At 50.2% G+C, this 20,975-nt stretch overlaps 2 protein-coding genes across 6 annotated transcripts; one reads left to right on the forward strand and one right to left on the reverse strand.

Moving 5' to 3' along the window:
• Nucleotides 1–638: 638 nt before the first annotated feature.
• On the forward strand, nucleotides 639–5,952 carry Mapk7 (mitogen-activated protein kinase 7). Of its 4 annotated transcripts, XM_063241721.1 has the most exons (8): nucleotides 907–1,086; nucleotides 1,364–1,600; nucleotides 2,160–2,325; nucleotides 3,075–4,153; nucleotides 4,257–4,915; nucleotides 5,228–5,361; nucleotides 5,496–5,676; nucleotides 5,765–5,952. In XM_063241721.1, the coding sequence occupies exons 2-7, from the start codon at nucleotides 1,369–1,371 to the stop codon at nucleotides 5,647–5,649; spliced, it is 2,424 nt and encodes an 807-aa protein (XP_063097791.1). In that variant the 5' UTR covers nucleotides 907–1,086; nucleotides 1,364–1,368; the 3' UTR covers nucleotides 5,650–5,676; nucleotides 5,765–5,952. The 4 variants fall into 4 exon arrangements, with proteins under 4 accessions (XP_063097790.1, XP_063097791.1, XP_003465277.2 ...); XM_063241720.1 differs by lacking the exon at nucleotides 907–1,086 and adding an exon at nucleotides 639–781 and having other exon boundaries at nucleotides 5,496–5,952; XM_003465229.5 differs by having other exon boundaries at nucleotides 5,496–5,952.
• A 117-nt stretch (nucleotides 5,953–6,069) lies between these two features.
• Mfap4 (microfibril associated protein 4) lies at nucleotides 6,070–9,250 on the reverse strand. 2 transcript variants are annotated; one of them, XM_063241728.1, is made up of 6 exons: nucleotides 9,097–9,249; nucleotides 8,734–8,815; nucleotides 8,372–8,526; nucleotides 7,743–7,839; nucleotides 7,482–7,664; nucleotides 6,070–7,088 (listed from the first exon to the last, which is right to left on the reverse strand). In XM_063241728.1, exons 1-6 carry the CDS (start codon nucleotides 9,100–9,102, stop codon nucleotides 6,841–6,843), a joined length of 771 nt encoding a protein of 256 aa, XP_063097798.1. In that variant the 5' UTR covers nucleotides 9,103–9,249; the 3' UTR covers nucleotides 6,070–6,840. The 2 variants fall into 2 exon arrangements, with proteins under 2 accessions (XP_063097798.1, XP_063097797.1); XM_063241727.1 differs by having other exon boundaries at nucleotides 7,482–7,839; nucleotides 9,097–9,250.
• Nucleotides 9,251–20,975: the final 11,725 nt, after the last annotated feature.

Genomic DNA, 20,975 nt, shown 5'->3' on the forward strand with positions numbered 1-20,975 from the left:
TTCCAATTCCAAACTACTTCTTACAGCCGGACCGCGGCTCCCTCCTGCTGAAAACCTTCCCGCCCAGACCACACACCCCACTACATCCACTTTGTCTGCTCGGCACCGTGCCTTAGAGAGACATAAGTCTCTCTTCGGTTAGTGTTCGGTAAACAGTCGCTAGGTGAATGAATGAACTATGGGATTCTGCCCAAAGTGCTGTTACCATCCAACAGAACAACCTGCACTGTCAACAAGAGCACGCCGAGGACAGGAAACCGCAAGCAGAGACCCAGGTTTGCGGCAAGCTGTGCGGAAAGAACCAGCCACCGGAAATCGGGGCGGCCTAAGTACCCACCGTTCTGGAATCCAGGAGGACTGGGACCTCAGGGATTGGACTAGACTGGTCACTACCGCGGAAGATGCACTCTCAGAACGCCCAAGACAGAGAAAGTGGGAAGTACCATTCCCCGGGCGATGATTGACAAAGCAAGGGGAGGGAATCAAAACCTAAGGGAATTTCAGGAGCTGGTTGCCAAGGTAACACTCCCTGGCATCTCTGCCCCAAAGAACGCCGGGTTAGGCCCAGAGCTCCAGCGGATTAGCCTTGGGAGGTGGAGCCGACTGACGGCAGAGCGCGCGCTTACGTGCAGGGGCGTAGCCCTCCATTCACTCGGCGTCTCAGGCTGCCGGCGCGCATGCGTCGGAGGACGGAGCCGGGAGAGAAGTACCTCAGCAAAGCACTGAGCTGCCTTTGGGCGGCTCCCACCGGCGAGCTGGACAGCGGCGGGCGCGCGCGCGGGTAGGTGGAGGTGTGGCTTTCCTAGCCCGTGAGCTTGGATTGGGCACAGTAAATTGAAGGGGTGGGAACCTCCGCGGATACCGCTCAGCGATTGGTCAGAACCTGGAGGGAGCGTGGTCTTCGGGGGCGGGGTAGGACGGAGTAGGGGTGAGACAGACTGGGCAGTGCGCCACGCTGAGGTGGTGGCGCCGGCCTTGACCGAGTGAGCTGGTGGGTCTCGAAGCCCTCCTCTGCTGAGGAGAGGAGGCCGGCGAGCCCCGGGACCTCTAAAGCGCTGAGGAGGCGTGGGGGCGAGGCGCCATTCGGTGAGTGTGGTCCAGAGGAAGCCCGAGTGCCCCGCCCCTCCCTTTCTTCCTGGACCGCGCTGCGCAGCGCCCTCCCCCACCTCGGACCCCGGCTTGGGCTCCGGGCTCCGACTCCCCTTGTAGGATGTCTGCTGTGTGCTTGCCACTGTCTTTCGCCCCCTACGCGGCCTCGGTAGGTTTAGGGAATTTGGAAATTCTTTGGTCTTGCTCTCCAACTCACAAAGGGGAAATCGAGGCCCACGGGGGCGGGCCCCTCCTCATCAGCATCTCTACACAGACGCCATGGCCGAGCCCTTAAAGGAGGAAGATGGCGAGGACGGCTCTGGGGAGCCCCCCGGGCCGGCGAAGGCAGAGCCCTCCCACACCACTGCCTCTGTCGCTGCCAAGAACCTGGCCCTGCTCAAAGCCCGGTCTTTCGATGTGACCTTTGACGTGGGGGACGAGTACGAGATCATTGAGACCATAGGCAATGGGGCCTATGGGGTGGTGTCTTCTGCGCGCCGCCGCCTCACGGGTGAGCTTCCTGAGCCTTTCACAGATGTGGAAACTGATTCCCAGAGGGAGCGAGAAACCTGCCTGGATTCAGCCAGGGAGGAGCAGAGCTGGGCTGTGCATTCTGATTTACTCAATTCTTACTGATAGGCACTTGGCCCCTTGTTACGTACCATTCTGAGGTGGGGCCATGCTATCCCCTGCTTTTTCCTTAGAAAAATAATCCCAGTTAGACCAGAACCAAGAGCTGACCCTAAATACCAAGAATGTTCTAGAGCCAGAAACTGGCACAAGGAATTGGTGGGATGGTTGATATCTGAGATGGAGAGACGATATAGGGAGGAGAATGAACACAGGCATTAGAGTCAAGACTATCACTAAACAGCTGAGCAACCTCCAGCAAGTTACTGAGCCAGGTTTATTCACCTGTAACTGAGCTATTAGTACCTGCCATGCTTGGCTTATGGTAGCTACCCAATGTATGGTAGCTGCCACTGTTTGTATCTTAGAAGGGAAGTGTTGAAAGGTCCTGTAGCTACACCAAAGTGCCATCTGGTATTTGCCTTTTCCCTGTTCCCCAGGCCAGCAGGTGGCCATCAAGAAAATTCCAAATGCTTTTGATGTGGTGACCAATGCAAAACGGACCCTCAGGGAGCTGAAGATCCTCAAACACTTCAAGCATGACAATATCATTGCCATCAAGGACATCCTGAAGCCCACTGTGCCCTACGGAGAGTTCAAATCTGTGTAAGGAGCAGGATGGGAGAGGGAGGCATATCATTTCAGAAGGCCAGGGCTGTATTTTCGAAGTTCTAGAAGGGAAGCTATATTGAATGTGAGGTGGATTGGGAAGATTACTGCAATTCTAGGACTAGTACTTCTTTAGGGAGATGACTGAGATAGCTGTTATTTCTCTAAGGGTACAAGTGTTACAATTTTATAGAATCTGAGAATGTAGGCTGGCAAACATAGGACATTCATCCTACCACTGTATTATCCTGTTGTCATAGCAGACACCATTAATTGATCACAAAATTTATTGAAAATGGGCAAGCTTTCACAGTTTTCACCGTAGTCCTTTTAAACAACCACTACCACTTCCCTCATTCTTTTCTTCCTCAAGTTGCTATACTGTAGTGTCTGGCCTCCCAGTCTTGGAGAGGCTGATTTGCCACTGCTCACAGCTCTGTTGTTTTCCCAGAAGTCTCCTAGGCAGCCACTATTAAACAATGGAGTTAGCTCCAAGACTAAACCAGTTGGCCTGTCCTGGTATAGTTGAGCCTCATCTGATAGAAAAATTAGGTCTGGGGGAAAGTACTCTGACAAGCTCATAGAAAGGATGTAGAGAATCTAGAACTGGTGCTCTTCCATGCCATGCCCTCAGTCCTTCAAGGTCCCAGGGTAATGCCATTGCCTATCTAGAGTCAGGAGTGGGTGTTAAGAATGGGTCCTGTGCCTATAATGTGATTATTTCAACTCATGCCTCTCTTTTCCAGCTACGTGGTCTTGGACCTGATGGAGAGCGACCTGCACCAGATCATCCACTCCTCACAGCCACTCACACTGGAGCATGTACGTTACTTCCTGTATCAGCTGCTACGGGGCCTTAAATACATGCACTCAGCTCAGGTCATCCACCGGGACCTCAAGCCCTCCAACCTGTTGGTGAATGAGAACTGTGAGCTCAAGATCGGTGACTTCGGTATGGCCCGGGGCCTGTGTACCTCTCCCGCAGAGCACCAGTACTTCATGACTGAGTATGTGGCTACTCGCTGGTACCGTGCCCCAGAGCTTATGCTCTCCCTGCATGAGTACACACAGGCTATTGACCTCTGGTCAGTGGGCTGCATCTTCGGTGAAATGCTGGCCCGGCGCCAGCTCTTCCCAGGCAAAAACTATGTGCATCAGTTACAACTGATCATGATGGTGCTGGGTACCCCGTCACCAGCTGTGATTCAGGCTGTGGGGGCTGAAAGAGTACGGGCCTATATCCAGAGCCTGCCGCCACGCCAGCCTGTTCCCTGGGAGACAGTGTACCCAGGTGCTGACCGCCAGGCCCTCTCACTACTGGGCCGCATGCTGCGGTTTGAACCCAGTGCTCGCATCTCCGCAGCTGCTGCCCTTCGTCATCCTTTCCTGGCCAAGTATCATGACCCTGATGATGAGCCTGATTGTGCCCCACCCTTTGACTTTGCCTTTGACCGTGAAGCCCTTACCCGAGAGCGCATTAAGGAGGCCATTGTGGCTGAGATTGAGGACTTCCATGCACGACGTGAGGGCATCCGCCAACAGATCCGCTTCCAGCCTTCCCTGCAGCCTGTGGCTAGTGAGCCTGGCTGTCCAGATGTTGAGATGCCCAGTCCCTGGGCCCCCAGTGGGGACTGTGCCATGGAGTCACCTCCTCCAGTCCCCCCACCATGCACAGGTCCTGCACCTGATAGCGTTGATCTGACTCTTCAGCCACCTCCACCAGCCAGTGAGCCTGCCCCACCAAAGAGAGAGGGTGCCATCTCCGACAACACCAAGGCAGCTCTCAAAGCCACTTTACTGAAGTCCTTGCGGAGCCGACTCAGAGGTGCCTTGGTGCAACAGCTGGCAGGGCATTGGGGTGTTAGAGGGGCCCTCTGGCTCAGACGAGACTGTGGCCTCTTACCTTTCTCCTACCTGACTTCCTGCAGATGGCCCCAGTGTACCCCTGGAGGCTCCTGAGCCTCGAAAACCAGTGACAGCCCAGGAGCGCCAACGAGAGCGAGAAGAAAAGCGTCGGAGGCGACAAGAACGAGCCAAGGAACGGGAGAAGCGGCGACAAGAGCGGGAACGCAAGGAGCGGGGAGCTGGAACCTTGGGGGGCCCCTCCACTGATCCCCTGGCTGGACTGGTGCTTAGTGACAATGACCGAAGCCTGCTAGAGCGCTGGACTCGAATGGCCCGGCCCCCTGTCCCACCTCCAGCTCCAGCCCCAGCACCAACACCATCCCCAGCACAGCCCACCAGTCCTCCCATTGGCCCTGTAGCCCAGCCTACTGGTCCCCCACTACAGCTTGCAAGCTCCACCCCTATTCCTGCATCCCAGCCTGCTTGCTCACCCCCTGCTTCCCACCCTGCTGGCCCTCCTGGACCCATCTCTGTCCCTGCATCGCTCCAGACTGCTCCCTCTACTAGCCTTCTGGCCCCGCCGTCGCTTGTGCCAGCTTCTGGGTTGCCTGGCCCCAGCACCGCAGTTCTGCCTTACTTCCCTTCGGGTCCACCCCCTCCAGACCCTGGGGGTCTCCCTCAGCCTTCCACATCAGAGTCACCTGATGTCAACCTAGTGACCCAGCAGTTGTCTAAGTCACAGGTAAGGGAAGAGACCCAGGCTATGGGGACACCTAGACCTGGGCCCATAGGCTTGGGAAGCTATCGTTCTGTGAAAACTGAGCAGCAGATGAAGCTTTCTCTCTGAACTTACCCCTTTGCTCTTAGAGCATAAAACTTGAAGACCAATGATATATTTCCTGGGAAGTACCTGGCCTAGGGATGGTCCCCAACTGGCACTCAGTGATTGCTGAGCCTGGTGTTGGCCCACAGGGGTGTCTAGGCAGTGGTCAGCATCAGGGGAGGGGTGTCCTGTTCTTGCTGACGTGTGTATTGTAACCATCATCCCCTACAGGTGGAAGACCCCCTGCCCCCTGTGTTCTCAGGCACACCAAAGGGCAGTGGGGCTGGCTACGGTGTTGGCTTTGACCTGGAGGAATTTTTAAACCAGTCTTTCGACATGGGTGTGGCTGACGGGCCACAGGATGGGTAAGATGGCTGGACTGAGCTCCTGGAATGGGACTGCGGGGAAGGGTTCCTGGTACAGAAAAGGCTTGCTGGTGGGACGGCTGCCAAGCTGGCCTAGGCTAACAGCACCCCTCCCTGATTCCCTTTTCCTGCAGCCAGGCAGACTCGGCCTCACTCTCAGCCTCCCTACTTGCTGATTGGCTTGAGGGCCATGGCATGAACCCCGCCGACATTGAGTCTCTGCAGCGTGAGATCCAGATGGATTCCCCAATGCTGCTGTCTGACCTGCCTGACCTCCAGGAGCCCTGAGGGCCATAGCCAGTGCCTTGCTGCAGGGTAGACCCAGCTCCAAGGTCCCTGGGAGCATTCCTGGGGTCTAGCCCCCAGGCCCAACAGGTGAGGTTCAGCTTGGATTATTCTGCAGGTTCATCTCAGACCCACCCTTCAGCCTTAAACAGCCACCTGAGCCACTGCCGAGCCATGACAGGATTGGGAGGCCTGACTCCCTCTGAACAATCCTTTTCAGTATTGTATTTTTATTATTATTGTAATATTATTATACAGATTTTTTGTCATTAAAATGAAGCCTGTGAAATACAAGGTTCCCTTTAATGCCTGACTCCAGGTGTCATTTTTAGAGTTGGGGGTGGGCAGGACACCATAAGTAGGGGTACAAAGAGGAGCCAAGTTCCCACATTTGTGGACCAAGCAAATAGTTGTATGCACAAATTCAGGATCTGAAGGTTTATTGAGACTTTTCTCTCCCCATCCACTCCCAGCCCCATAGCTTGTCTTCTGCTGCTCATATGGCCAAAGCTTAATCCCTGGGGGAGGTGGGGGACCTTGTTCCTGTGCCTACCTTGCCTGTAGCGGTTTCAGGGTGTCTTGCAGTAACTGTGGTGAATACTGTTTTAGCATGAGCTTTGGGGGGCTTGGATAGGCAGGTGGAGGATGTGGAATATGGTGGTGAGGTGGGGCTGAGGGTCCACAGTGTTCACTGTAGGGAGTAAGTTGGTGAAAAGGAGGACAAGGACGGAGGCACTCTGAGAGTGGACGGAGGGCGTGCTGGGTTGCTGTGGCTGCCCAGGTGGCCTGGAGTATGCTGTGGGTGCTAGTGAGATTGCATTGCTCAGTCTAGGTGGCCCAGACAGAGTGGTCTACAGTGAGGAAGCTGCCTAAAGGAGGACACAAAAGCCCATGCTTGGAGGGTGGCTCCTGCTTCTCAGCTGTTTGGACAGGGTAGAGGCAATTCTGAGCCTCATGCAGCCCAGCCTGGTCCAGGCTTGGGCAGCTGCTGGCACAACAAGTCTTAGGTAGGGGAGCAGGGCCTGGTTTCGAAATGGTTACCTTGGGTGAGTGACAGGGGCCAGCCAAGACTGCCTGTGACGCTAGTGTGCAGGGGGCAGCAGAAGCATCATGCTGGGCCTAGAGGGCAGAGGGATACTCAGAGATGCAGGGAAGCCAGGGGAGGGCAGCAGTGGGTTGGGGCCGGCCTGCTCCTCAGGCCCGGCGGATCTTCATCTCAGTGCGCTTCAGGGAGTAGTAGAAGCCTTTCCATTGGGCCCAGTTGATGCCATTGGCGTAGGAGAGATGGGAGCCACCCAGGTAGAATCCATTTAGGTTGGCGAAGTGGCAGCTGCGGAACCAGAAGGCTCCTGAGGAGAGGGCTGCACAGTTCTGCACGAAAAGGTCCTGGTCCCGGTCAAAGGTAGAAAACTTCTGACCACTGTGATAGGACAAGGAGTCACCTGGCAGAGGGAGAGAGGATGGGGCTGCTGAGGCAGGGCACTGATCCCTCTGCTGGGACAGAGGGTGATGGGCAGTGACATGAGACACTGAGGGAAATCATGGGGCGTCCTGGTGGGGTGAAGGGCACCCTCCCTGAGCCAGATGTCTGTAGGATAGATAGGGCTCTGCAGTGACAATAAACAGCTGCTCCTTCACAGGGTGGCCTGGAGCAGGGCCAGGGCAGCTGCTTTCAGGGCCCGGGCCGGAGCTGCCTGGGGCTGGTTGGGATCCAGCTGAGGCTCTGCCAAGGCCAGGAGGGATGAAAGAGGGACCTCAAGGGGGTCATGGGTCACCCGGCAAAGCCAGTCCTGCCTTTCCCCTGGCAGCCCTGCTGAAGCCGGCACAAGGGGTACCTGCCCCACCGTCCTCGAAGCCTGCCACGTAGAGTGTGTAGCCGTCCTCCTCTGCACTGACCGCATTGGGGGAGATGGAGAAGTCAGCATACTTGGCGTATGCTGTGTTGTTCTCAAAGTCCTCCAGGTCCACTCGCAGCTCGTATTTCTGCTTCAGTGTCAGGAGATGGATGTTCTGCAGCCCTGGGGGTGCAGGGAGCTGCTCAGTAGAGCCCTGGCTGGCTGTGAGGTGGGCCCCAGCCCTCCTGGCCCCTGCCTTACCCAGCCAGTACTCCCCGTCTGCGCGGCCAAAGCCCAGCTTGTAGTCGTTCCAGCCCCGGAAGAAACTCACTGAGCCATTGAATCTCTTCTGGAAGACCTGGAGTGGAGAGAATAGGGACTGTCCAGTCGAGGGTCCAGTGGGTACGGGCCCCAGCCACTTGAGCCACTAGGCATGAGCCTGTACTTGCTAAGGCTGGCTGGTCAAAGTGAGTAAGAGTTGAGGAGGTGCTAGAACAAAGTGCATGCTGCTGCCAGGCCCCTCACTGAGCAACTGCTTTGTGCACCCACCTGGGCTCTTCACCAACTAAGAGGCAGTCAAGGAAGGAGGTGAAGAAGGGGCTGAGGATGTAATTCAGGGCTTGCCTGTTGTGCATGAGGCCCTGGGGTGCATCCCTGAAGCGCAAAACAAAACTCAATACAGAGTGGCTGAGTGAATCGTGGTACTGGCTCAATGACTGCAGGCAAGTTACTTTGGAGTCACTTATTAACCTATATTAAGTACTCACAATTCCTAAGAAAGTGGCTTGGGGAGAATCACACTATTTTATTTTTTTTATAATCACACCCAACTGAAAAACAGGTGAAGCTCAGATAGGAGTAAACCGGGTCTGGCCTCTCCGTCCACTCACCGTCCACCTGCCTCCCTCGGTGGTCATGTCGCAGAAAACAGGTACCGGCACGCTGGGGCCCGAGGGGTAGATGAGGTACACGCCGTCTGCCTGGTAGCCCTGGGCATAGATGTCATCGCAGTCCAGGGGCAGCTGCAGGCAGGACTTCTCTAGAGCTGGGGAGGGAGAGGGGGACTAAGACACCCAAGTTTGTCTCAATCCCAGGGTTGGGGGACTCCTGAGGAAGTGTGAGGTTTCTTCAAGGGCACTGCTCAGGGACCCTTGCATCCCCTGCTACACTTCGTGGCCCGAGTATCCCCTTAGCCAAATCTGTTGCCCCAAGATCTGCTGGTGAGGCCTGTCTGGGAGGCATGGCTGCTTACCGTCTCCCCGGATCCCGGTGGCCTGGTGCGAGCACGGAGGCACAGAGAGAAGCAGCAGCGGCGGCAGCAGGGCCAGGAGGGCCTGGTGACAGGAAACAGTCAGCAAAGTCCCGGCCCCAAGGATGCCCGTTCTCTCTGCCTTTGCCCCATCGTGTCTGCTGCTCTGCCTGAAACCCTTCTGTGTTCTTTGGCCCCTCCTTTCACTCTCTAGTGACCCCGCTTTCCTGGACAAAGCCCAACACCATTGGGAGCTTTAGTCTCAAACGAACACCTATGCTTTCAGAGTCCACCTATGGGCAAGGTGCTACTCCACAAGTGGTCTTTGCTTCCGAGGCCAGGAGCTCCCCACTATGGACCCAGTACCTTCATGTTGTCGGTTCGGCTCAGAGCGGCTGGTTGTCTGAGGCCCCAGACTGCAACCGCCCAAAGTTATGTGCTGGGCCCCTGGCCAGCCGCCTAGGCCCGCCCTCCGCTGGAGCTGCAGAACCCCCTCTCCACATACGACCAGCATCAGCTTACACTATCTGGCCAGGGGACCACCTGGGTCTCATTAGGCCTGTCATGCTACAGTCCAGATGTTAACTCCCTGCTGGCCCTGATTGCTCCCTGGACCCTATTCTGCCATCTGCTCGGCTGGACCTGTGGGCCCCTGGTACCCCCAGCTGGCCCCAGCCTACCTCTGCTTCCTGACAGCCTCCCTGCAGAGGTCTGTTTCTTCTCTCCCTCCTGGCCTGGCCTGGGCTTCATCAGCCACTGGGGGAGGGCTGTGAGGGCAGACTTGGGGGGTTGGTGTGTCTGGATTCCAGGGAGGGAGACCGTAGGGATGGCAGGCTGGGGGCAGCTTCAGCACTCCTGATGTGGGAGCCTGCTTGGGCTGGTGGTGGGGGATAGGGGCAGCAGGGGCCAGGCCGTCTCCTGGCAGGCCTAGGACATTGCTGAGCCATGAGCACAGAGCTGCAGGCGGCCAACTGCTCTGTCTGTCCCAGCTCACGCCAGGGCCCCTCTCCAACTGCCCCCCCAGGCACACCTCCTTTCCCCTCCCACAGTTCCCTGGCCCATCTGGGCTACTTTTGTTTCTCCTAGCCACACCCTCCTCCTTCTTCCAAGCCCCTTGCTTTGGCCCCTGCCTCCTCAGTCTCTACACCAGGGCTCTAGAGACAGGTTTCCCATTCCTTCAGCACTGAGAGGCCACCTCTTTTGTGCCCTTCAAGCCTGACACTCTGCTGCCCTACCATCTCGTCACCTACCTCCTCCACTCAGCAGAGCTGTTTGCTGCTTTTGCCTTTTCCCTTTCTTCTGTCCTCCATACCAGAAGAGCCTTCTAGATCTGCCCCCTAGATTGCTCTGGTGTTCCCCTGTTTAAGCCTGCAGTGGCTCCCGGTTGCCTCTGAGCTGAGGTTAAAATTTGCAGCTTGGACTTGAATTTCAAGTCTGACTCCAGCTTAACCTCAGGACCTTGCCCCATATTAGTTGAGACTCAGGCTATAGTCGGGCCACTTAGACTTCTCTCCTCAGTCCCTGTGTCTTTGCTTGTGGTCTTTCCTGTGCTGACCGCTTGTATCTCTTCTTGGCCCTGGATGCCAATGGGCAGGATCTGAGCTGCACATTTCTTCAAGTCCCGCATTGTCACCGAGCAGGCCCGATATACACTTTCACTCAGAACAACTATCTTCTGAGCACTTCTCTGTGCTGTCCTTCATGCTGGCATCCCACACAAGCGGCAACAGGCTTTGAACTGTTAATTGCACAGGTAATGGGTGTTAGGAAAGCATACTAGTCGAACGGATGCACATCTGAAGTATTCAGAGTGCAGTGAGACAGCAGGAGACAGGTCGGTTCCCTGTTTCCACTCCTGAGTTGGTAGATAAGCCCTTTGGAAGAGCTCATCACCTTCCTTGATTTGGTTCTGTCGTTGCTCGTAAGAAATACAGAATCTCTGTCCATTGTGTCTTGTCTCTGGGGTTGTAGTACCAGATTGCTTGTTTGCTTTTTTTTTTTTTTTTTTTTGGTACCGGGTATCAAATGCATGACCTCACACTTGCCAGGCAGATGCTTAGGCCACTGAACTAAATTCCCAGCCCCTCAGATTGCTTGCTTTCAAATTCAGGGTCTGCTATCTGTTAGCTGGGTGACCTTGGACAAATTCCTAGTCCAGTGATGGCAAACCTTTCAGATTCAATGATACAAACAGCCCTCTGTGGCATACATGCCACAGGTCTGCCTCCACTGCCTCGGTCTCTTTGTGCCTTGATTTCTTCCTTTATAAAATAAGGATAATAATAATATCAACTTCACAAGTGTGTAGTAAGGATTAAATAATACATATCCAGTGCCAAGAGCAATGCCCACAGTTACTTGTCAAAAGGAAAAAACTGCTGGGCAGGGTGGCACATGCCTGTAATCCTAGCCCTCAGGAGGCTGAGTGTTGCAAGTTTGAGGCCAACCTGGGCTAAATAGTGAGTTCAAGGCCAGCCTGAATTACATAGTGAAATCCTATCTCAAACAAACAAAAAAAGGAAAATAAATTAATTAATCTCAGCAGAGTTTATTTGAACAATTAGAAACAAAACAGAATGAAATAATACCAAACAATGATTTGTGAATTATTCAGTCTCCAGAATCAAAGGAGACTCAGAGAATTCCCACCAATAGCATGATCTAACAGCATTTATAGGAAACAGAAGTATATGTAGAGACAAGTTAATTGGTTACAGCTTAATTGGTTAATTGGTTCCAGAGCCTATTGTAATTAAGTAAAGCTCAGATACTGTGATTAAAACACATATTGGTTTGGTTTGTAAGTCTTAGTGCAGGAGTTTGGTCCAAATCAATGGGTTCCCACACATTTCACTTAACATACTGTAGTAATCATTTAGTAAAGATTAATCAACACCACTGTCATCGTAAACATGCCTGTTCCATGTGAATGAGTTGTCTTCGGCAACATGATTTTTATCCTTGTCTGTTGAAGAGATAGTTGGCTGCTCCTCAATATTCATCCTTGGTTCTGAGTACTAAGATCTTGATTTTTATCTGGCTCATTGCTTAGCCTCCCTTGTGGCTATGTGAGATCATTTGTTCAAATTTTGGTCAGTAAGATGCAAACAAGTGTTACAAAAGTAAGTGGTTAGTGCCTCTTTGTCTTTCCCTCTGTCCTATGGGATGTGATGGCTGAAGTTTTGGCTGCCATCTTGGATTGTGGAGATGAGGCCTTGTCCAGGCGTGGCTGAGGGGGAACAGGGAGCATCTGGGTTCTTGGCTTTGTAGAGTGGGTCCAAGGCCAGCCCTAGGCCCTTCTCTGGGCCTCTTTTATGTGGAAGAGAAAGAAACTTCTATCCCATTTTTTTTTTTCTGTAACACAGCTGAATTTAATCCTAATCTCTTCTTTCAGCAAGTCTCAGCTAATTTTAGCACAAGGCTACAAAAGGGAAAATAATTTTAAAAAATCAGTCATCACAACAAATCATGTACTCAAAATCAAGTATGAGAGACTTTTGGAGAACACAATGAAAAACAAATATAGAAACCAAAAAAAAAAAAAAAAAAAAAAAAAGAAAAAGAAAAAGAACAAAAACAATAACAAAAAACTAAAAACAAGAGTAATAAGCTGTGAGGAATCATATTCTGCTTACTTTTGAAAGCTTTTAATGATTTTGTGTGTATATCCACGGCAAGGCACCTTGTGTTAGCTCAAAGTGGCTAGTGTAACTCTTCGGGGAAGGCCATTTGGTAGTTGTTAATACTTCTGTGAAGAGATTGCCGAAGGAAGAATTCAGGCGTATTGAAGAGGTCATGCGCACTGTGAGCAGACATTTCTTGTTGCTGCGCAGCATGGAAACCTGCTCTCGTGTTTGTGGGCTCACTTCCCCAGGTGTCCTCATGGTTCCATGGGAGGACACAGTTTCTGTGTAGCCAAAGAAGTGCGCTGCCCTGGCTTCCTTCACCTGGGGAGCGAATGGTTTTAGAAGGAGTAGTAGGAGGAACCCCTTCCTGGGGTGGTGTTGGTGATCCCAGTGGTGACTTGGTCCGGGGGTCCCTGGCTGGTTTCTTTGGAAATGTGGTGTTAAGCAACCCTGGGTCAGGCTTAGCTCACAGAGCCCTCACCTGGTTGTTTGCAGACAGGATCTTTCTGAATTGTCCAGGGGAGCCTCAAACTTCTGATTCACCTGCCCCAAGTGTCTGGGATTCTAGGTGTGTACCCCTGGACGTGGTAACTACTTTTTTTTCTTCCAGTGAAAGATCCCAACTCACAGGGATGCATTTTATTTGTTTATTTGTGCTGGTGATTGATCTCAGGGCCTCATGCATGCTAAGCACATATTCTATCACTATTTTTATATCAGAATTTATATCGGGTTTAAATCAAGATTCTTTGCTTGGCAGCAATAGACATAGAGTGACTTTTCTGGGAGACTTTCCCGGGAGTCCAGGCTGGGGCTGGGAAGAGTTGAAGCTGCTCTGTGGCTTTTGGAATCAGCCTTCAGTGGTGGGTCAGACTGGTGGGGTGACATGTTTCCAGACAGACCTGTGGCTTTGTCAGGTTCCAGGAGGAAGAGCATGCATCCCCTTAGCTTTCATTTGCCTCTTCACGTTTCTCCATCCCAATCCATGCCCTGGTTGGCTGGCCTCAGCCCTTGGCTTCCGACTGGGTCAGTCAGTGAGGATCTGCTGCTGAATTTTCAGGGATGGAGGAGAGTAAAGTTGGGGTATTCCTTCCCTTCCCCATTGGTCCTACAAGCTAGCCTATTTCTCTGCGAAGGGTCTCAGGTCCTGGGTGAGTGGCCTCTATTTTTGTTTTTTTTTTTCGGGGGGTGGGGGGAACCAGGGATCGAATTCATGACTTTGCCCTGGGTGGCCTCTTCCCACAGACCAGACACACACTACTCAAGTCCAGCTGGCTCTGGCCCTGGTGTAGCTTGTCTGCTGTCCTCTGAACTATGCCCAGCTTGCTCTGTTCCCCCAGCTGCCCCATGTGGAAGGCATCACTGGCTTCCAGGGAACAATGGAAGGCACTGGCGGGAGCTGGGAAAAGAGCGGGATGGGGTACTTCTCCCTGGCCTCTGTTTCACTGGGCCTGCAGTTTTGGACAATAGCTGCAATGCAACACCCTCTACCACCGTGTCACCTCCTAATTACAGCTCTGCTCTAACCTTCCACCTGGCCTGGCACAATAATGGCTCTCACTTTTGCTAGTCTCAGGACGCCTCACACCCCATGTTGCATTCTTATTGCTCACACCCAAGTCACAGTGTCTTTATTAAATTCTCTTAGATAAAATAAAACAACCTAGTACACCTTTGGTTTCTGCCAGACCATGAGTGACACAAGATTTCTCTTTGATTCCCTTCCCCTTCCTCTTCCTCTTCTTCCCCTTCTCCTCCTCTTTCTCCTTCTTCTTCTTCTTCTTCTTTTCTTCTTCAGACAGGGTCTCACTGTGTAAGTAGACTGGCCTTAAACTCACTATGTAGCCTAGGCTGGCTTTGAATTCACAGCAATCTGAGCCTCAGCCTCCAAAGTGCTGGGGTTACAAATGTGTGCCACCACACCTGCCTCACTTTGGTTACTTTAAAAAGCATAGCGGCATATGCAACAGAAACTTTTGTTGTCTCTGACAGCAGCTGAGGACCAGCCAGCCATCCTCTCTGCTTGGTGCAGACAGTTCTTGGTAGATCTTGCTGACGGGTGGCTGAACTGTTCTTGGATCATCAACCTACCTTCATACCAAGAAGAAAAGGCTGAGGAGGGCGTTGTTGACAGGAATTCATCCCAGGAGAGAGCACTGGGGGAGGGAAGAGACTGCTGCCAGATGCAGGCCATGCAAAGGGGCTCCCAGAAAGATGGGGTCATCTGCCAGGCGGAGAGACTTTGGCTTAGCTGCCAAAATCCAGGGCCCCTTCTGGAGGCATCCACTGTGGCAGAGTGAGATGCCGGAAGACATGGCATTGGACATTTGAAGAGGAATAGAAAATGGGAGGGGCAAGGGCCTGCTCCATCATTGTCTGACGGGACAGTGCTGTGACATCCCTTGGGGCCCAGTGGGTGCTGGGGAATACCAAGGCAGACTGACCTGAAACTTCATTTTACCTTAATTCCCTCTTTACAGGCTCTTTATCTCCAAATGTGGTGCCATATCTGGGCGTGGCCTGGAGAAGAGGCAGGTCGCTCACAGGGAGTGTGCTGAGTGCCAAACTAAGTTATTTGGATTTGATCATGGAGGCCTTTGAGATCAGGGTATGTTAGGTTATATAATGTAAATGCTTGATTTTACTCTGAAATATGGGTGTTGCAAACTTGGAAGAAAACATGCAGATTAAAGGTTTTAAAGTCAATAATCAAATAAGGACATGCACATGGTTGGATAAAAGACAGGGTGGCAAATCCCCTTACAGAAAACTGGTGGTCCCCAACCTGCATGTTTGGTGAGCACCCTGAGCTCCACCAACCGACCCAGGCTATTAAAAAGTGGGAGGAAACGTCAGATCCTCTCAACTTCCTACAGATGAGAGAAAGGAAACCCAGGGAGAGTGTGTTCTCCTCCACAAAAAGTCTGAGTTTGGGGTTTGGTCTTGTATATTCCATTGTCCTGGCACTTGGTAGAGGTTTGTTCCTCTTGGACCTCAGAAAAATTCTTCTCAATTACTTCTTCTCTGGCTGGTTTTTTTTTGCCCTTTGTTTTCTTTTCTTCTGATACTTTTATTAGTTTGACATTGGATGTCCTGAATTACCTTTATTTATTTATTTGCTGGTCTTTTTTGAGGCACAGTTTCACTGTATGGTTCAGGGCTGGCCTACGAACTCATTTTGTAGCCTAGGCTGGCCTCAAACTTGTTTCTCCTGCCTCAGCCTGCTGAGTGCTGGGATTACAGGTTGTGCCACTGCGTCCAGCTTTAATTTTTTTTCTATGACATTTTCCATCTCTTTGTTTTAATTCTTATTTCAGCACGTTCTTAATGTCCAGCACTTCTACTGATTGAAAATTAGTCATCATATTGTTTTTATTTTCCAATTAATCTTTTTAAAAGTTTTTTTTTTTTTTTTTTTTTTTTTTTTAGGAGGCCAGGGATTTAGCTGAGTGGCTCAGTGCCTGCCTGACAAGTGTGAGGTCCTGAGTTTGATTCTTGGTACCCACCCCCACACACAAAAAAGGTTTTTGGGGGTTATATTTTACCGTGCAGCAAAATCGCTGGATTATATGGTAAAAATATGTTTAGTTTTGTAAGAAACTGCCAAAATATCCTCCAAAGTGGCCATACCCCTTTGCACTTCTAACTAGCAATGAACAAGATTTCCTCTTGTTGTACATCTTTGCCAGTATTTGACACTGTTTATCATTTCAGTCACTTTAGTAGGTGTGGAACGGCATCTCGTTGTTATTTTAATCTGATTTTCCCAGTGTTAATGATGCTTCTGAGTATCTCCAGTGAGATATCGGTTCATGTCTTTTGCCCGTATTCTACTGGACTCAATTGCTTTTTTATTGCTGGAGTCTTGAGAAATCTTTAAAGATTCTAGGTATTAGTATTTTGTCAGATAAGTGGTTTGCAAATATTTTCTCCCACTCTGTGGCTAATCTATTCATTTGTATCACAGGGTTAGTCTTTCATAAATATTTTGAATTTTAATTAAATCTAACTTTTTGAATTTTTCCTTTTACAGATTATGTTTCTGGTGTCATGCCTAATAATTTTTTGCCTGGTCCCAAGTTCTGAAAATTTTCTATTTTTTCTAAAAGTTCTGTAATTTTGTATATTATATTTAGATTAGAGATACATTTCGAATTAATTTTTGTATAAGGTGAGAGGTCCAAGCCATTATTTTTGTAGAGTCTTTAAATTTTTTACATAGACAATTATATTACTTGCAATTAGGGATGAGCTTATTTTGTTCTGTGTGTATGTGTGTGTTTTAGGTCCTTTTCTTGCCTTATTGCACTGGATAGCACTTTTGATGTATCTGTGTTTGTTGTGCTGGGACTCGAACTCAGGACCTTGTGCTTGACAGGCAGGCACTGTGCTACTGAGCTACATCCCTGGCCTTATAGTACTTTCTTGGGGGTACTAGGGGATCAAACTCATGACCTTGCACCTGCCAGCCATGTGATAGTACTTTCTTTTTTTTTTTTTTTTTTATTTAAGAGGAAAAAGAGAAAAACACAAAACAAAATAAAGCGGTGTAAGGGTACACGTAATACAGAACTACAAAAAAAAAAAAACATAACAGTAAGAAATCACCTGTTAATAGATTACATATTATCATCTTGAAAATAGTTGTTCAAATCACAGTATCAAAGAACACAAGGTGGACATTCAAACAGGGAGACTGCAACCAGCTGTGTTCAATGATCCAAAAACATTTATATAGTCAGCTATTTAACACCCCTAAACACACTTGCTGTTGCACTGATTGTTTCTTCTGTTTCCTTCGTTCTGCTGTTGAGCCCATCTATGGAAAATTTTACTTTATTATACTTTTCTGTTCTAAAATTTCCATTTGAGTTTTCTTTATAGCTCCTGGCTTTGTACTAAGGCTTTCTATATTTCCATTTGTTTTAAGTGTGTCTACAGTTTATCATGGCTGCTTTAAGATCTTTATCCGATGATTCTAACATCTCTATCATCTCAGTGTTGGCTTCTGTTGCTTGTCCTTTGTCATTCAGTCTTTCTGCTTCTTGGTATAATGAGTGTTTTTGATTAAAACCTGGGCATCTTATGTCATGTTGAAACACGCTGAGTTTTACTTTCTTCTGTTTTTGTTGTTGACAGGGTCTCAGTATGTAGCTCAGCCTGGCCTTGCACTCACTGTGTAGCCAGGCTGACCTTGAACCTGTAGCAACGATTTTGCTTCAGCCTCCTGAGTGCTGGGATTATAGGCATGCACCACCACATCTGCTTTAACTCTGGCTTCCTCTGACACTCTGGCAGGGTAATAGGGTGGTACTGCCAGTTGAAGGTAGAAGCCCAGCCTGCCTATCCTGCTTTCTCTGACATCCACTGGGAAGTTCCCTATTTCTTTCTGTTGGCTAGGATATGAGTTTCAGTTCTCCACATTTTCTACTAATATTACAGTTTTAGGGGAGCATTTGTTATTGCTAGCGTGAATGCCCCAGTTGGCTTCTTCTGATACCACTCAGCTAGGAATACTGGGACCCCTTGTTCCAGCCTGGTGAGGCGGAGGTCTGGGTTCCCCAGCTCAGTCACTGTAACATGAATGGGGTGTGGCTGCAGCTGTCTTTCTGGGATTTGGCCGCGATAGGGTGTTTACTGCCAAAGAATTTTCTGCTTGCCAGGCCACCCCCTCGCTTGTCTTTTGGATAATGACAGCAGCTTTCTGGGGGTCTCCATCTGTGCCCATTGCATACTCAGATTGCCAGCCTCTCTAGTACCTGGTCTGGGATCATGAGACAAATGGGAGGCCCAGAGAAGTTGCATTCTTGGGTCCTGATGTCCTTGACTCATCTCTCTTCTTCTTTCCACCTCTCAGTGTCTTTTAATGTTTGTCATACACATGACATCAAGATCAAGTTCTTTTAGTTGTACTTAGCACAAGGAAGAGGAAAAATACACCTGCTTCATCTTCCTGCAAGTAGAAATGCCTTTTTTTTTTTGGTTCTGGGGATCGAACTCATGACCTCATGCTTGTCAGGCAGGCACTTATGCTGCTGAGCTAAACCCCCAGCCAGAAAAGCCTTTTAAAATTCCCACTGAGGTGTAACTTACAGTGCCATGGGCCAGTCTTTCCCTATGTGTGTCACCTGCAAACCGCCTCCCAGCAAGCTCTCTTGTCCTGGAAGGGACGCATTTTTATTTGCATCTTCGAAGGATTGGTGAGAAGTGTGGGAGGGAACAGTAGCTCTGCAGAGTGAGATGTCCTGGATTCTGTGGGTGACTTCCAGGTCTATCCTGGCCTGGTGGCTGACCATGTCCATCATCTTTGGCCTGGATCACCAGATGGCCTGGATCACCAGATGGGGTTCAGCATGCCAGGGTTGTTAATACAGGTGGGGAGGCTCTGCTCTGCCATCAGGCTCATTGTCAGGAAGCAGAAACAAATTCTAGCCTTTGGACACCCTGCTTGCTGACCTCTAGGGTCAGCTGTTCATTTCCTGTTGCTCAACCTCACTCCACAGTAAGTTCACATTCGTTTTATCCATAAACATGCTGCATTTTGTATACTTAAGCACATATCTGCTACAGCTGCTTTATTCTACCCAGCCCTGGCTTAGAGCTGGGGGGTACAACTGACTGCGGATTAGAAAGGCAGGACAGAGAAACACTGTGTGTAAGAGACCGACAGACATTCAAGGTCAGATGGGCTTGACTGTGAGTCACTTGGATAGTCTCAATTTCCTCATCTGTGAAATGGAGCCAGTTATTTCCAGTGTTGAAAGAATAAAAAGGAGGTTGGGAATTCTATTCTATGAAAGATTCAGCATATATCAGGAGGCAATAAATAGGCATGATCATTATTATTGATCATGTGATAAACTCATGGAAAACTGGACTTCTCTATCTACTTGGCACGTTTTCACAAGTCTGGTCCCTAAACCAGCTCCTGTAGGGCTCTTTGGGCTTTGCTTTGACAGAGAAGAAAGGGTAAGCCTTTGGAAGGAGCTCTCAGGGCCAAGGCAGGGTTGGCTGCTGCCTGGGAAAGTCTAGACATAGTGAGATGAGCAGCTCACACTTACCTGCAAGGCTGATGAACAGCTAGCATTTATTAAGCACCAGCTGCACACCGTTCTCTGTCCTGTGCCCCTGTGTAGGAGTAATCACATCTCTAATCTTACTGCAGAGGAAATTTGAGTTGTAAAGAATCAATATTTGAACTGAGCCCTTTAGTGTCAAAGGCTGGGTGCTGCCCAGGTAATCCTGCTTAACCTCACTCCACCTAATCCTGTTATTCTAGTCTGTCTTGAAGGAGGGAGGCCAACTGGCCAACAGAGGGGCATACACAGAGGTCTGGACCATAGCCACTCCCTAGCTTTACTCTTTCTGGGTATTTTCCCATTAAGCCAGCTGCACGGGGCCACCTCTCACTTTAGAGGGGTCTGGGTGCTTGGGCCCAGCTGGACAGAGGCTGGAGGCTGGGGCAGTTTGCTCCATAGGGGCCAACAGGCCAAGTTTCTTAACTTCCTCTCTAACTGGATGCTACAGGCCCAGGATGACAGTGGGTCATACTGGAATCAGAATGGTGGTGGCACTGAGGAGATGAGGGGTCTGGAGCCAAGTCTCAGCTCTGATGGAGGGTGATGATGTGTGAGAGGAAACTGGCTGCCAGCAGTTGGGATTCCTACTTAACCCTATGCTGCTGCCAATCAGAGTGAGCACCCCAAAATCTATTTAGGATGCCTTCTAAATTTAGCATTGTCACCTCCGTTCCTTGCTGTCCTAATCTTCAGTTTGTGCCTCAGCTTGTGGGTCCTGCTTTCCACACCTCTGTATCTACCCTTCTGTTGTCTCCCTTCCCCACCTCTCTCATCCTCTACCTTCCCGGCTTCCTAGCTCTGAAGGTAAGCAGCCATATTTTAATTTTGTCCTCTCTACTTTTTTTCAGGACAGGCCTTTTTCAGCTATCAACACTCCAATGTAAGAAACTGCTACGTCTGAGAAGTCATTTAACCTTTCCAAGACTCAATTTTCATGTCTGGAGAATGTGGGTGGGGCATGGTATTGTGGGCTAACGGCCACCTGAGGAGCTGGTTAGCAGGAGGAAGCTCCAGCCGTGCCTGCTGACCTTCTCCCATCCCCATGCACCAACATTCACTTTTTGATCCCTTCACATGCTAACTGAAGCAATGGTTCTCACACTCCTTAAAATTCTGCTCTTGTGGTTACCCTATATTATTTTTAGAGCACAGAATCCAGTTTTCTCAGCCTAATGTGATGTCCACAGCCTTACTGGCCCCTTCTAGCTCTTCAAGCTCCTTGTTTTACAATGTCTGCATCCACACAATAGCTATCCACCTATGGCCTGCTATGGGCTGAATGATATACTCTCCCCGAGCCATGTGTTGCAGTCCTAACTCCTAGAACCTCAGAATGTGACTCTATTTGGAGTTAGGGTCTTTAGGGAGGAAATTAAGTTACAATGAAGTCATGAGGATGGCAAAACAGAATTTTTACCTGCCTTATGTGCCATGTAACTTTGTTTTGTGTGTGTTTACCCAAGCATCACAGAGGGTCCAGTAGACCCACATCACTCCAGGATTTATTAAAAATTTTTTCTCATGAGTTTTCTGGTAGAAG

This window comes from Cavia porcellus, unplaced genomic scaffold (assembly GCF_034190915.1).
Source record: "Cavia porcellus strain 051 isolate PalLab524CR breed Dunkin Hartley unplaced genomic scaffold, mCavPor4.1 scaffold_32, whole genome shotgun sequence".
Taxonomy (NCBI): domain Eukaryota; kingdom Metazoa; phylum Chordata; class Mammalia; order Rodentia; family Caviidae; genus Cavia; species Cavia porcellus.